Source organism: Ammospiza caudacuta, chromosome 2 (genome assembly GCF_027887145.1).
Source record: "Ammospiza caudacuta isolate bAmmCau1 chromosome 2, bAmmCau1.pri, whole genome shotgun sequence".
Taxonomy (NCBI): domain Eukaryota; kingdom Metazoa; phylum Chordata; class Aves; order Passeriformes; family Passerellidae; genus Ammospiza; species Ammospiza caudacuta.
Genome location: NC_080594.1, coordinates 61,385,993 through 61,400,962, shown reverse-complemented (window position 1 = coordinate 61,400,962; position 14,970 = coordinate 61,385,993). Strand labels below are relative to the sequence as shown.

Here is a 14,970-nt window from a genome sequence, read left to right as displayed (position 1 = left end):
GCAGAAAGAAAAACAGAGGAAGACCACAGAGAGGAGGAAGCCACAGAATAAACAACAATTGAACTTTGTCATGAGAACCTCTTTTGATTCACTGCAAAAATAAATAAATGCCTCCATATCAGCCAGTAAGGAGAGGTGGACAAATCTGTTTTATTGTCTAGAACATTGTTTTTCTAACTTTGTATCTCACAGGAGAAATGGCAGCATGTCTAAAAATGTCAAAAAGTTTGAGATGTTTTTTCTTACCTCTCCCTGACTCTTCTAATTCTAAATATTTTCATCAGCACACAAACATAACCATAACTCCTGACGCATTCCCATGGAATAGCATCTGACGTCTGTTTTCAGTATTTCTGGCCATAACTAAACATGGCAGAGTCTTCCCCAGTGAGTATTTAACAAAACTGGTATTTTAGCTGCTCAGACAGCTTACATTTAAAATGAGCAAGAGACAGCCCAAGAGCAACAACACTCCGTAGCTATGGCATGTGTAAACATCAGGTTTACCTGACTTCAGGACAAGAACCAGGAAAGAACTCCATGGATAACGCCCTGCCTGATGCACCTGGGCTGTGACCCCCTCTGCCTGAGCATTCCCTGCATGTCCCCTGCCTCCTGCTCTTCTCCTCGGCTCATCCTCTGGAATTAACTGGCCCAGCTGCCCCCACGGCCGTGCCCGCAGCTCACCGATGTGCGGAGCAGGGCAACAACCACGGGCAGATGCCGGCCCAGTGCCATGGGGATGGGGAAGGGCGGGCATCCCGGGGGTGTTCGAGCAGCGCTGCTGTGCAGCAAAGCCACGGGCTCAGTGCAGGGGAGCTGCTGCCTCCCCGTCCTGCCGTGTGCCGTGTCCTGCTGGCAGTCCCGGGGCTGGGTAAGGCTGGCCCAGTCCTGCGTTCCCGTGGCAGTCCGTCCTTGCAGCCGCTCTGACTCCCGCTGTTCGCTCCCTGCGCAGCCCACGGCCGGGGCCGGCCTTAGCGCGGCGCGATCCTCCCGAGGGAGCCGCGATCCCGCTGGGGGCCGGGCGGCCACGGGCGACACTTGCCGCTGCTGGCGGGACTGCGGCTCCGGGACAGCCGGCCGGGTTCACCTGCACCGCCCGGGGCCGCCCCCGCCGCCGCCCCGCCCCGCCCGGCCCGGCCCGCCCCGCCGCGCTATAAGCGGGGCAGCAGCGGCAGCGCCGGGCGCTCACGCTGGCGGCGGGAGGCGGCAGCGGCGCCGGGGCATCTCCGCCGGGGCATCTCCGCCCGCCGCCGCAGCCATGAAGCCTCCGGCAGCCCAGCGCCCGGCGGGGCCAGGTGGGAGCGGCGGGCGGGACTCCTTCTTTCTTTCTCCCCCTTCTTTCTTTCTCCCCCTTCTTTCTTTCTCCCCCTTCTTCCCCCTTCTTGCCTTCTCCCCCTTCCCTCCTTTCCCTCCGCCGGGGTGGTGGCGCGGGCGGGTCAGGGTCGGGCCGGTCCGGTGCTGACGCCGCTGTCACTGCCCGGCAGGGCCGGGGGAGGACGGCGGGGACCTGGCGGAGGCGCTGGGCGAGTTCGACGCGGTGCTGGCCGAGTTCTCCTGCCCCGCCGGCCGGCGCCGCTTCTTCTACGGCGAGCACCTGGAGCGCATGAAGCGGCGGAGCAGCGCCAGCGTCAGCGACGGCAGCGGCCTCAGCGACTCCGAGAGTGAGTGTCCGTCGGTCCGTCCGGACCAGCAGGTCGCCCTCTCTGAGCGGGGCAGGGACGCGGCTGTTTCTATGAAAGCAGCTCCTTCCCGGTCCCGTTCTGGGCTGGACGCGCAGGGATGCACAGCCTGGCCCCGCTGGTTCTATCGCTGCTGTGGGACGGAGGGGAGGGTGGCTGGAGCGGAGCCTGAGGAGCTCTCTGGGAGAAGGTCGGGCTGCGGGCACCGGCACGTCCCGGCGGCAGCTGCAGTGAGAGATGTCCCTGGGGCTCGCCGGGACTGCCCGCTGTGTTCGGTAACCAGCATCATCTGCACAGAGAGAGCCAAAATGTGCTTCCCACAGCCGCTGGAAACTCGCCCAGATTTCCCTCTATAAGAATGCTCATCCATCCGTCCATCCATGTGGATGGGCAACAGTGTTATCACTGTTCCAGAGGCCCTGATTTTAAGCTACCTTGTGCCCAAGTACACTAGATGTATGTGAATGGTGTGTGCAGGACATGCAACAGGAAGGGAAGAAAGCTACTTGGAGCAAGAAAATGTAGCATTGGAATTAAGCTTTTTCTGGTTAACGTGGAAAAAAGTTCAACCCCTCTTACTGGCTTTACTAATCAGGGAGAGAAAATATCTTTCCTCTTCCAGATAGTGAGGCTGGAAGCTGCTGTTCTCTTTGAGAACAGTAGGTAACTTTCTCAAAAATAAGTCCTGCTAAATGCAAAATATAACCAGTTTTGTTGATTTGGGTTTTGTGCTTGGTTGTTTTTCTTTTTTTGGTGGGGTTTTTTTTTGTTTGTTTGTTTGGTGGTTTTGTTTTTTTTTTTTTTTTTTGCTAAGTTCCTAACTATATGGGAAGCTTGATGAAATTTACTTGTTTTGAGGCTATTTGTAATAAGACTGCTCCTCTAATTTCTGTTCTGCCTCCTTATCAGTTATGGACTCAAGGTGCCATTCTGTTGATTTAGTGCTTAAACACTAATGCTATCTCCCTAGCACTTGAGCTGTGAGAGCAGAGAGTCTCCAGATTATCAGAGCCCTTTATTTCATCACCATGGATGGAATTCATTTTTTTGACAGGTATTGTTTTACCTGCCCTGAACTTGGATACCCTACCTAGCACTGCCTTTGGGTTTTCCTATGGAAATACATGGATCAAGATGCTATTTTTCTGTTTCATAATGTAGTGAGCGTAAAACTCTTTAGAATCTCTCTGCCTCCAAGGAGGATTTTGAACTGTGTGCCCAATTTAGACAGAACATTTTTCTTTGGTATGGCCAAGGGTGTGTAAGGTGAAATCTGCCTTTACTGAGTCAAACTGGCTGCCCTAGTGCTTATGTTTCTTGTGCAGTCTTTGTTGTGATATGTTAACCTCTCACATACACTTATTTTGTCTCACAATTGAGACACTTGTAATGATAGAGTGAAATAATTTACTGTTGGGAATTACAAAAACCCCAACCCTGTATCTAGAACTTCTTGTATGGAGAAATGCTAACTACAGATAGCTATCTGCTATGGTTCAAAAAACTTAAATCTTGAAAACTGCTTAAAACTGCTCTGCTAGAATTGACAAGAAGGATACTTGGAGGAAGATGGCAGGGCAAAAGGCCTGGTGAGAAAACAGCATGCTCATGCAAACAGGCAGATCAGATTGTCAGGAAGATCTGGAAAATAAAAATCTGTGAGGTAAATCCACATGGATTTAGGCTGGAAGTAGTGGAGTTAGTAGGATAGACCGGGTTTGATGGCTCTATATGAAGTCCTCAAAGATCTTGTATGAGGAACTTGTCAGGCTTTTAATTCCTGTCCCATGCCTGAGTGATGCATGGTGTGAAAGGTGGCTCTGGAGAGGTTGGAATAATTTCCTTCTGGACATTGGCATGTGGGGGACCAGGAGAGTGCACCAGAGTTTATGAGGATATGTTCAAGGAAGAAGAAACAAAACCAGCTAGCTCTGCTCAGGAAAGGCCTGGTAAAACACTTTTTCCTAAAGGAGTCATTCAGTGCAGTCAACTTTTTATTTTGAAGTTTTGGTAGGATTGGAGAGGAACTGTGGGTTTATGAAGAGCTCCTTTTATAAAACAGGCTCTAGTGTCTGATGTAATCCAGCTACACACCCTACATCTATTTTAAGAATAAATGCAGGGAGTTGCCTACTTACCCAGGTTCTTTCAGTTCAAACTCAAGTATTTCTTGAGTTTATTTTCCCTTTGATTTCTGAAATTTAGTGTTAGCCAGTATAGTGCTGAATTCATGCCCTTGCCCTTACTGTGATAAGGATTAGGTTAAAATACCACTGCAGAATCAAGGGGTACCTGGGCTGAAAGAGTAAGTTCTGATAACATGAATCTTTAAAAACCATATTATCTGCAGATAGTTTGATCATCTTGTTAATGAAGATTCTTTACCTCTTTGCAAAATCTTGTTATCCAGTGCCAAGACTATTTCAAGCACACTTTATCATGTGTGTGTAGAACAGTTCAGACTATTGTGTTTTAGTGCTACCTGTTGTTGCTGTTTGATCTAATCCTCCTAACTGATGTGGTGTGGCTGAAGATATGTATCTTTTGGCCACTCCTGCAGTGATATCTTTCCACTCAGGGATGGAACTGTAAACTATTGCAACTGTTTGTTTCAGTGCTCCTGAATCAGCCTTAAATTCAGTTCCATGAGCAGCTACTAACAGATGTCAAGTGGTCCGACTTGAACAGTATTCTTTAGTTGGGACAGGGAAGCCTTTCCTCTCCTGGGGTTTCTGTCATGGGCATGAGCCCATTCAATTTAACAGAAAAGTTTACAGAAGATCTCTGTCAATGCAGTTAATCCTGAAAATATTCTCTTATCCTTAAAATCTCCCAAGAGATCTAGCTACAAAAATGCTACTTTAAATTCTTATATTACACATTTCTGGCTCTTGAGAAAAAGTAGGATTTTGAAGACTCTGTATGAAAAATGGGTGCTATCAGTACTTTGTTCTCCCATATCTTGTCCTGTCTTTTGACCAAACGCTCTTTGGACAGGTCTGGCTTGGCTGTGTCTAAGCCTTGTACTTAGCAGAGCGGACTCTAGACCCTGCAGTAACAGAGAGGCTCCGAGTGCAGCTGTGTGTGATGATCTCTGCCCACGAGTATTACATTAACCACCACAGCTGAGTGGGCCAGAGCTGGAAATCATGATGAACTGCTGAGTTACTCCAGCGTTCCAGAGCTTCTGGACTGTGAGTACCAGTTATGTTTCAAGTTGATGTATTCAAACAAGCTGGAGCCCAGCAGCTTCGTTCTTTAGGTTATTAATCATGCTGGAGCTTTTAAGCTGAGGACTACTTTGTGACTCTTTGCTATTCACAGCATATCTGGGCTGTGATAAAGGAGGATTTGTGCTAGAGAGTGCTGTGCTGGCAGAAGGCTCTCGTGTAGCTGCAGCTGTGTTAATGAACTTACAGATAGCATTGTCTTCTTGTGTCAGAATAAGCTTGTGAAGAGTGCAGCTAGTCTGTGTAAAATGCATGCCCAGTCAGTGCCTGTACAGTTTATGGCAGTGTCAGGACAGCCTTCCAAGTTTAGACTTAGGATAATGAATGGAAGTTGGACTTTGAGAGGTTGAGAAGCAAAGTGGTTTAGTGTTTCTTGGGCCAAAGTTGCAATAACACTGAAAAGCTACATCATAATCTGGTGTCTTGCTCTCAGAAATGTTTGACACTTGTAGCTCCACGTTTTCTTGAGGCAGGTTCAGCTTTCTGCCTCTCTGTTAGGAGCATTGCAAGATAAATTCATCAGTTCAATTGTTGTGCTCATACAGCCAGCAGTGTTTCTTTGTAGTTATTTTTTAGGGGTAAATAAATGAGCAATGCCTCATGGCTTTCAAACACAAGAAAGAAATCCTGAGTGCATCTAGAACTCTTAATTTTTTGATTTTAAAGTCAAGTAAGTGCAAGGGTTGAGCAGGATTTCTTAATACTCAGTGCCTGGTGCAGTGCCAGTACTTGTGTTTCCATGGATGTGGCTGTGGATGTCTCCACGTGCTCCTGCTAATGCCCAGGCCATCCAGAGATGAGGTATCAGCCCCTGTTAGAACTGCAGCACTCACCCTGAAAAACCTGTTTGCATTGTCAGTCTTGTAATGTGACCATAAAAAAGGCAAAGAAAAAGTCAACAGAAATGATTGAAGATGTAAAATATTTTCCAAATAAATAGTCTGGCACTGTCTGGCAAAAAAGAGATGTTTGGGGTGGGGACAAGACAGTCTTCTGGAGAATCCTAAGAGACACTAGGAAAGTGACTGCTACCTCACCAGTATGAGGAAGTCAAATTAAATCAGCATGCTTCAAAGAAATGAGGTGTTATTTCTTTCATGAACAGTTAACGATATTGCGTTAAGGTATTATTGATACTAAAAGTTCTCATACTCAAAACCAATGTGATAAAATCCCAGCAGGAGGGATGGGGCCATTGGGGACTGCTTGGGCTAGTGCCACTGGTGTCTCAGGAATGAGAGTGGTACCTGCATTGGGACAACTTGGGAGAGCTCATCCTGCAGCTCTCTTCTGTGTGGCTGCACCTCTCTGAAGCTCCTCTGCAGGCATCTGCTGTGAGAAACAGGATGTGAAGTAGATGAGCCTTTGGTCTCTGCAGCAAATGCCAGTCTTGTAACATGAAAAGGAGGTAGATTGTGTCTGTGAACTTCCTATGGCTTGTCTCAAACAAGAGGACAATAAAATGCTTCTAATGAAAAAAGTGAACACTTTCTCTTCTGGAGAAAGTCCCTTTTATTAAATGATCTGAGAAATAAACTTTTATTACATTAGTGATATGCTCAAGGGGAAGAAAAATTGGAAGTTTCAGGTGCGTAGCCTTATCTACAGGTATTTCAGTGTGCTGAGAAATGCAGTTTTCATAAGATTTCCTGTTCTTGTCACTTCAGCATACCCACTACTGTTACTCATTAGAAAGGAAGATTAGTAAAAGGGGGGCTGGAGTTGGGAACTGCCTCATAGCTGGTAAGCATGGAGGGAAGTGGGAAGGTAAGCTTTGTATATAATGAGAAAACATGCTTGTGCATCTGGATTTCAGACTTCCTAGATCACTTTTGTATAGCTATGTGATTTGAAATCCTTTAAATGATGATGCTGAGATGTGTCAATAGAGAAAAGGTGTCATTTTTTAGTCAGTATTGGAACAGATGTTTTTTAGCTAGGCAAAATCCCCACAAAAATAAACAATGCAGCCAAGTGTAACTGTGATGACGATAAAAATAAACACTGTCCTTGGGGGCTGAAACATACACATTTTGAAACAGGCTTTTTGTATCATGAATATTTCTCACTTCTGCTGGTGACATTACAATTTCCAGGTTTTTTTTCTGATTTTTAGCAAATAGGCTATGTTCTGTTAGGAATTATTTGTGCAGTCTGCTCATTAAGTGCTGAGTTACTGTTTCATAATGAATTCATGATTTGTAGACACTTGAGTGGACTTGTGAAGCTTTTCTCTGAAAGCTTTATGGATGTGCTTTAACTTTTTCCCCTAAAACTTTCCCCATTGAAAACTGCAGTAAAAATGTTACCAGCTCCAGCGCTCTTCAAAATTGAGCCATGGTACTAGAAAGAGCATGATACTAAAGAAGCTACACAGCTGAATTTTTCCATTGTCTGTCTGTTTTGAAATGAGAAGTTTGAGGTTTTTCTCCTTCAGTCCATTACTGCCGAGAGCTTTTCTATTGCTCATTTCATGGGGCCATTTCTATATTTACATGGTGTTGCCATGGTTTATTTTGTGGTTTAACCATTCACTGGAGCAGTAGAGTTATACTAACTACAGATTACTTTGCCAAAGTAAAATCCACCCGTATTTATTCCTACCCCCTAATTTTGCAGTGTAGCCTGACTGATGCAAATCGACTCACTGACAAAACTCTCAGATTTAAAGGCTCTTAAATATAAGCACAGGCACTAGAATCAATGTACAAAGTAGAAAACAGGTAATGAATAACAAACTTGTGGTGGGAGAGAGGGAGCTGGGTGAGGAAGGACAGCAGCAATGAGATCCCTGGCGTCAGCCCCTGCTTATTGGGTTGCAGAGGATGTTGTATTTGTCTGGCAGTGGAACTCTTCCAAGGGCCATTATTGGAGGTGAATGAGCAAATCTTGGCTTTGGCAGCTCGTAGAGAGCAAGGACTGAAGTGTCCTTTTCCCAGAGCTTTCTGCCCTACAGCCACCCTTTGCCAAAGAGGATATTTTTCTGTGCTGCTTGTCATAAATATTTTTACATTGTTTTCAGCAGTGATGGTGACCTTGCTGGTGGAGTCAGTGCATTCCTCCTTACATCACTAGAATTTCTGATGCTTGGTGGCATGAATAAGCCACAGTCACTTGCTAAAGTATATTTTTGCTTTGAGAAAGATAAATGTTGATATTTTCCTGAAACTATTACGACCCATCAGAAGATAACATTGTTATGTGAAAACATTTCACCTTTTGAAACTGGGAGAAAAACATTCAGAGATTTAAAGCAACAGTTTTGTCAATTTTATCCTTGTCCAGTTGTAAATATTTCCCAGCATAATGTTTGTGGAAGCCAGTAGGAAATTACATTTTCTGATGCCAACCCAGCCTTGCTACATTTGGTGTCTGGATGTTAGAATCAGAGAGTTCACATTAAAAGTATACTCAGATTTATAACCACAGTTCTCTGTATTTTTTATTAATTCAATGAGCCATAAAACCTTTAAAATATTAATTAATTTGGAAATTCTTGTTCTCCTCTTTTCAAATAAATAGGCTGAAAAGTGTTTTATCTTTGGTCTGTTCTGTCAGTATTTCAGTGAATTACAGTCTTGGCTACAGCACTGTGTGTGTCAGCTATTACAAGTTACTTGGGGCTTTGTCCTGAACAGCTAGTGTTTTCCATTCTGTGTTTCTTAGTCACTGGGGTTTGCATCTTGGCTGAAAAATGTATCCTCGGTAGGCAGTTGTTCTGTAAACTAATTTCAGAGGAAATCTGCCATACCTTTAATAGAGAGAAAGTGTCAGCTAATGCACAGTGTTCATGGGGTGTAGTACAGCACTAGTGGCACACATCATTGCAAAGCACTACCAAATTTCTTTCATCCTTAGGTTATTTTTAATTTTTTTTCTGTTTTTAGGCACTACTTTTAAAATGGCTTATCTTTCCCCCCCATTTTTCTACGTAAAATGATCTAATTTCTGCATTGCATTTGTGAAGTCTTTCTTGCATTTGAAATTCCAATTGGTTGGAATCCAGTTGGTTCCAATAGCTTGGTTTTGATGTGTTGAAGTTTAGAGAGAACAGCACTTCTTAATAGTGGAGATAAAGGAATTGCAATTAGGGGGTAGTTTGAAGAAGCCATCAAACTCTATTCCCATGCCTACAAACAAGAAATACCAAGTGGTGGCTGAGCAGGTGGCAATAGCCCCAGGTGAGAGATGTCAGTCATGTCATTGCTCACATTTTGTGGTGCTGAGGGCCATGTGTGTTTGCCAGGACAAGATCTGAGATGATGGCAGAGGAAACTGAAAATACAGCCCAGTGGTGGGCCAAAACACATGGGAAAGAGGAAAGTATTCCAGGTTGAAGCTTTTCTCCCAAGTCTTTTTGGTGTGTATTGTAAAAGGGGTGAGCTTGGAAGCTGGCAAAAAATGAACAAGTGAACTTTTATGGCTGAGGGAAGATCTGAGAGGCTTTGTAGGTGCAGTTGTCTGGTCTGCCTTGTCACTGTGCCTGTGTGCTCCTGTGGAAGCTGCTTTTGTGCTGGACAGGACAGCAGGCCAGAGGAGGTGGCTGGGGACACACACTCTTCTTCCCAGAGACAGCTGAACTTGAGGCCCAGGTCTGCGAGGGGATGGTCTCAGTGTCTGCTGTCTGGAGACATCCAGATGTTCAGTAGAGGTGCAGATCTTGGCAAGGCAAGCTGTGGGCCTGCCCCTTTTGCCAATTCACCCAGACACCCTTACTTAGCTAAGGCAGTGCTCTCCTGGCACAGCAAATGTGGAGGCATCCAAGGAAGTGCGATGGGCTCTCTGCAGTGGGCTTGGTGCTGCAGTGCAGCCCCTCCCAGGCTGTGGCTCCAGGGACAACAGGGGCTGTGTGTGCTGCAGGGAGCAGGATTGCTGCCTCATGGCAAGCCGTGGTAGTCACCCTCCCATATACTAAGACAAGCATTGATGTCCCAGGCAATGTGCCAAGAAAATGGAGAACCTGGCCATGTTTGTATCTCAGTGGTGTCTTTTTGTAGAAGCACAGTTTTCAGGTCACTGGCTTGAAACTGCAGGACCAGCAGTTTTAGAGTCTCTTGCAGGATGACAGAGCCTCCTTCCAGTGGAGCCAGGACTAATATTAGAGTTACCACTGAACTTAAAGATACTTTTTAATGCTTTTCGAGCTTAAGGCCTCCTCTAATATACAAGAACATCAAAATGGTATTGGGGGCCTTTTCTGTGCCTTTCCAGGGCATATGAGGCTTTCTTTGGAAGTTCACTTAAAATAAGATTGCAGGATATCTAGTGTACCAGTGTGCTGCTTCTTGAACTCCAGAGAGCCACAGAAAAAAGGAATTTAAAATGCCATACCTAAAACAGCAGAGTAATGTATGGAGAAAGGGGTGTGCTTGCTTTGGGAATAAAGGACAACCCTAAATATCTTCTTTATTCTTGTTGTCCTTGTTCTGGAGCTTTTTATTCAGGGATTTTTTGTAACTTTTGAAAAATTTAGGTAAGAGAATTTCCCAGAATATTGTGAATTAGGCAGGTCCTAATAGATATAATTTTGCTGATATGGGATAATTGTAAATTCTGTTTAATTTTTCAAATGGTGCTGACTTCAGGGGAAGGGGAAGCTGACACTTTCCTTACTGGGGGTGAGGATTAAGCCTAGGCCTGCTTTCTCTTTAACAGTAGGAGAGGGAGCAGTAGCCTTCACACAATAAAGGGTTTATTTATTCACTTCTCTGCTTAAATTTGAGTTCTGCAGACTTTGAAGTCTGTATAGGAAAGGCTGCATTTTGGGTTTCAGTTATGTTGCAAACTTCAGAAGGTGTCAAATTTACTTTATAATGTTGTTTTTTACAGGTGCAGATTCCCTCTACAGAAATAGTTTCAGTCTCAGTGATGAGAAGCTCAACTCTTCAACTGCATCTACTCCAAGCTTGCCATCCCCTTCAGTGACTCCTTGTAAAGGTATCTTAATTTAAGCTGTTGGCATTTCTTCCTACTCCTCAATTATATGGGCTCCTTGCTGGGAGCCAGGATTCACATGCTTGCATGGTTTGTTTTTTTTTTTTTTTTTTTTTTTTCATTTTGGTGATTCTTTTTCTTGGTAGGTTGGTCTTTTTGGTGGGTTTTGGGTTTGGCTTTTTTTTTTAATGACAACAAGACTAAGGATTACTTTTGAGCACACTACAGATCCAAGTATTGTTGTCTTGATTATAAATGGCAATAGCATTCTGTATCTGCACTTTGCAGGTGGCCTAGTAAGTCTTTTGGTTTTGAAACACTGAACTAAAATAACTGTAGTTTTCTGGCTGATAAGGATTAATTATTAACTTGTGTTACTTTCTTACTGATGCAACTGAGTGGCTTAAGTATCCCATTTCTCTATAAAAATGCTTAGCCTGGATGGAGGGCTAGAGGGACTCCTATGAAGCCACATGCTGCCACTTAAGTTAACACAATTGGTCAGATACATACAGACCTTACACAGGGCTTATACAAACCATGTGTTAGCAACTCCTTCCTCCTTTGAAGCCATGCTGTTGAAAGAGGCTTCTGTCTTGCAGCTGATTTCCCAGGACACTGCTTCATTTGGGTTAGCTTGGATTAACTCTGGAGCAGACACGTCAATAAGCAAGCACTCAGACATTTGTACTACATGGTGCTTTTGTTACAACCACTATACTCAGGTGCATGCTCAATAGCCTTTCACACTTTTGTATCTCTTCCACTTTTATATCTCTTCCACAATCACAAAAAAACCAAGTTAAATGCTTTCTTTTCAATTAGTGGGACACCGGGGAGAAGTAATGAGTAACAGTTTCTGTGAAGTAGCAAAAAAAGAGCTCAGCTGAACTGTCAGGAAATATTTGGTGAAGAATTACACTAAAGGACAAGATGCTCTTCCTGATGAGAAGAGAGTTGGAACTGGCTTGGAAAAGATCACAGACATGAGATAAGGAAGCAACTTGCACTAAAACTAGATTGAATGGAACCAGTGGTGTTGCCAGGAGCGGAAAATTTGGTGGATGTTTGGTTCCACATTTATAGTGTATGGACCAAGATGAAAGGATCTGGCAGCGCAGCAAACCTGTGATACTGACATGATTTTAGAGGGTGAGATTTGAGTCGGGCTGGGAGCTCATGGGGGTTGATTAGGGCCCTGCATGCAGCATCTGAAGAGATGAAACAGGAAAGATGGCCACAGTAGCAAAGACATGGGTTAGCTGATGTGTATCTTTTATTCTTCACTGCAGCCCCTTCTTTTTAAGGAGACAGCATAAAATATTGCTTTGTGTTGCTTCTGTCAAGTACAAAACTATGAAAGCTAGAACTTCAGCTCAGTGTCCCATGTTCTCTAAGTGCTTTTGGACATTGCAGCAGCTCTACTGAACTTTGCTGATGATGATCTGCAGCAACTTTGCTGCCCCTGAAAATTATTTGGAGGCTTGTGTGTTTCTAGTGTTTCTTCTAGCCAGAGAGACATGTAATGTCTAATCAGTGTTGACCCTTGTTTTGCAGCAAAGCTTGGAGACACAAAAGAGCTGGAGGACTTCATTGCTGATCTTGACAGAACACTAGCAAGTAAGTAGGTTTTTATTAGTTGCTTGCATCTCACTTAGAACTTGTTACAAAGAGTGCTGAAAGCCAAAGTATAGAGAGAGAGGGAAGGGAAAAATAGAAATATTTTATATAATGTCACTTCCTTTTAGTTTGCTAGTCCTGTGGATCATTATCTGGATGAGAAGGTAAAACAGACTCAATTCAGACTTTGCCTGAATGTTCAAGGTGTGCAGTTTATCCTGTGTGACAAAGGCTGAGCTCAATGAACCCCTGGTCTCACCTCTGAGTCAGCAGCAATTCCCCCTCCTTGACCATGGATGGATAAATGAATATCAGTTTCTTAAATACTCAAATCTCAGTTTAAAAACTGGTGATCTATTTCTTCATTATAAAGCTAAGTAACTGGAGGAGTGTCCTTAGGTGAGGAACAATCTTGTTGTTCTAGACTTTGCTTTATGAAAGAATGAAGGAGCAGATATCTGTATCTGTTGACTTAATGTCAAAATCCTATTTGTGCTTGTTTTTACCAGGAACGGAACTTGGATCACTTTTTCTGCCACTATCTAGAAATTGTATCTTTCAGCTACAGTAATGAATTCTTCATTATGATTTTTAAAGAAAAACAACCAAAAAACAGGCCAACTGTTGCCAGCCATGTACTCTGCCTATTCCTTTTTGCCTATTCCTTTTGCTTCTTCCTCTTCTTTGCTTCTTATGTTGTGGACATCATGCCATTTCTTTTGTGTTTCAGGTTGGGTTTTTTTTATGTGGGACTAGGCTATAGAGCCCAAACCAACAAGTTGTAGGGCTAGACCTAAATTACAGCATAAACAAAGCCCTCTCAAACTATGAACTGAGAGTTTTCTGTGCCCATTAGGTGTTTTCCCTTCCCTGTATTTCTTGAAGATATGGACTTAATTCCAGACAGCTGCCCTTATGAGTTCCTGCTTCTCTGCTGTCTTGCTTGTATCTTAATCCTGGTTTCACTTCTCATACTTAAAATACATTTTTTAGTTTCCTGTCTTCTGTCATGGATGTGAGCTTGAACTGACTCTATCTTTACTACTGAAATTTAATTGACCACTCTTCTGAAAAAAGTCCAAGTTTTGGAAGGTTTGTGTATCCCAAACCGGCAAATATTTGCATTGCTATCTTGCACAGCCATGTTGCAGCTCTAAAAGGGCTGCCAAGGTTTTATTTTTCCCTTGCAAAGTACATCAAAGGTGAAGGCAGGAACTAGCACCTGCTCTGTGGTTTTGTGCTCTTTTTTTTTTTGGTGTGATTTTATTTTTTTTTAATCCCAACTAGACAAATCTCCAGTGATCTCAGCAGAGTTTCATTTGTACAGTGAGGAAGAAGTCCAACTTCCATCTGGTATTTATCACCACATTTTTGAGGAGTTGTCTGTATATGCTTGAGGTTACACAAACTTTGTGCAGATACCTTTTCAAGCCTAATGCACTTGTTAGAACAGTACTTGCCTTGTCTCTTTAGCACACCAGCATTTCAGCTTTCATGTTAACTTAAAAAAAAGACATAGTTTGGCTTGTCAGGCAGTCCAGCAAGCTGGGCATAGGCAAGTGTCTGATATGACAACAACATGCAATCTTATTTAATAGAGAGCTTAGTGATCTTTCTTGTTCTGTATTTTCAGGTATGTGACACGAATTTTCAGCATTGTGCTTGCATGTGGGTGCCCTCTGAAGGATAAGTGACATCAGTCAGTGAGAACTGCTGCCCTTGTCTGATAACTTTGCTCAAGATACCCTCTGAACATAACCTTTGTGAACTCCTACAAGTATTTAACTGGCAACATTGAACATTGGTTTTGGGGTTTGGGTTTTTTGGGTGTTTTTTGGTTTTTTTTTGGTTTTTTTTTTTTTTGCAGCAGATGGAATAACTTAAATGTTAGAGCTGTATTTTGCTTTAAAATATAGCTTGAATTATTTTAATTTAAAGTTGCTTTTATGCAAATATATTTGTAATTTTATATAGTTGAAGACTTTAATGCTTTTCTCCATTATAATATATTTTTGTATGCAAATAAATCCTGAACTGAAATCCAGATGTCTGTAAGCTTCTTATGAACATGTAAACTCTGAAATAGAAGCACAAATTCAACTCTTACTGAGAACAACATGCTTTAAAATATCTTGATAATGGTATATTTCCTGTCAATTTCAACTAGCATTAGAAATTTCACCTATTTCCATTAGGTAAAATTTGTTGTGCTAGCTGAATGTGGTTGCTTAAATAAGAACTTTGTGCTATGTAAAATTAATACAAGCAGAAAAATAATAAATTGGGTCAAACTGTTACTTCGGATTTGTGTTAATACAAATGAAATAACTCTGACTTAGTAGACATTTGAACAATAATACATATTCTAAACCCTATGTAAAGGCTGATTTTAAACTCTCAGACCATTTGACATGAAGCACTGGCTCTTTGGAAGGTCAGACATTTAGGCCCATCAGGTTAGAGGTGTGGAGTTCCTTACCACTGGGACAATGCTGGTGTCTGGG

The 14,970-nt window shown here is 43.2% G+C and overlaps 1 protein-coding gene across 1 annotated transcript; it reads left to right on the top strand.

Annotated features, from left to right (window-relative positions):
- Positions 1-1,195: 1,195 nt before the first annotated feature.
- RGCC (regulator of cell cycle) lies at positions 1,196-14,746 on the top strand. Its single transcript, XM_058800229.1, has 5 exons — positions 1,196-1,298; positions 1,488-1,664; positions 10,742-10,849; positions 12,404-12,466; positions 14,100-14,746. Exons 1-5 carry the CDS (start codon positions 1,262-1,264, stop codon positions 14,105-14,107), a joined length of 393 nt encoding a protein of 130 aa, XP_058656212.1. The 5' UTR covers positions 1,196-1,261; the 3' UTR covers positions 14,108-14,746.
- The last annotated feature ends 224 nt before the right edge of the window (positions 14,747-14,970 follow it).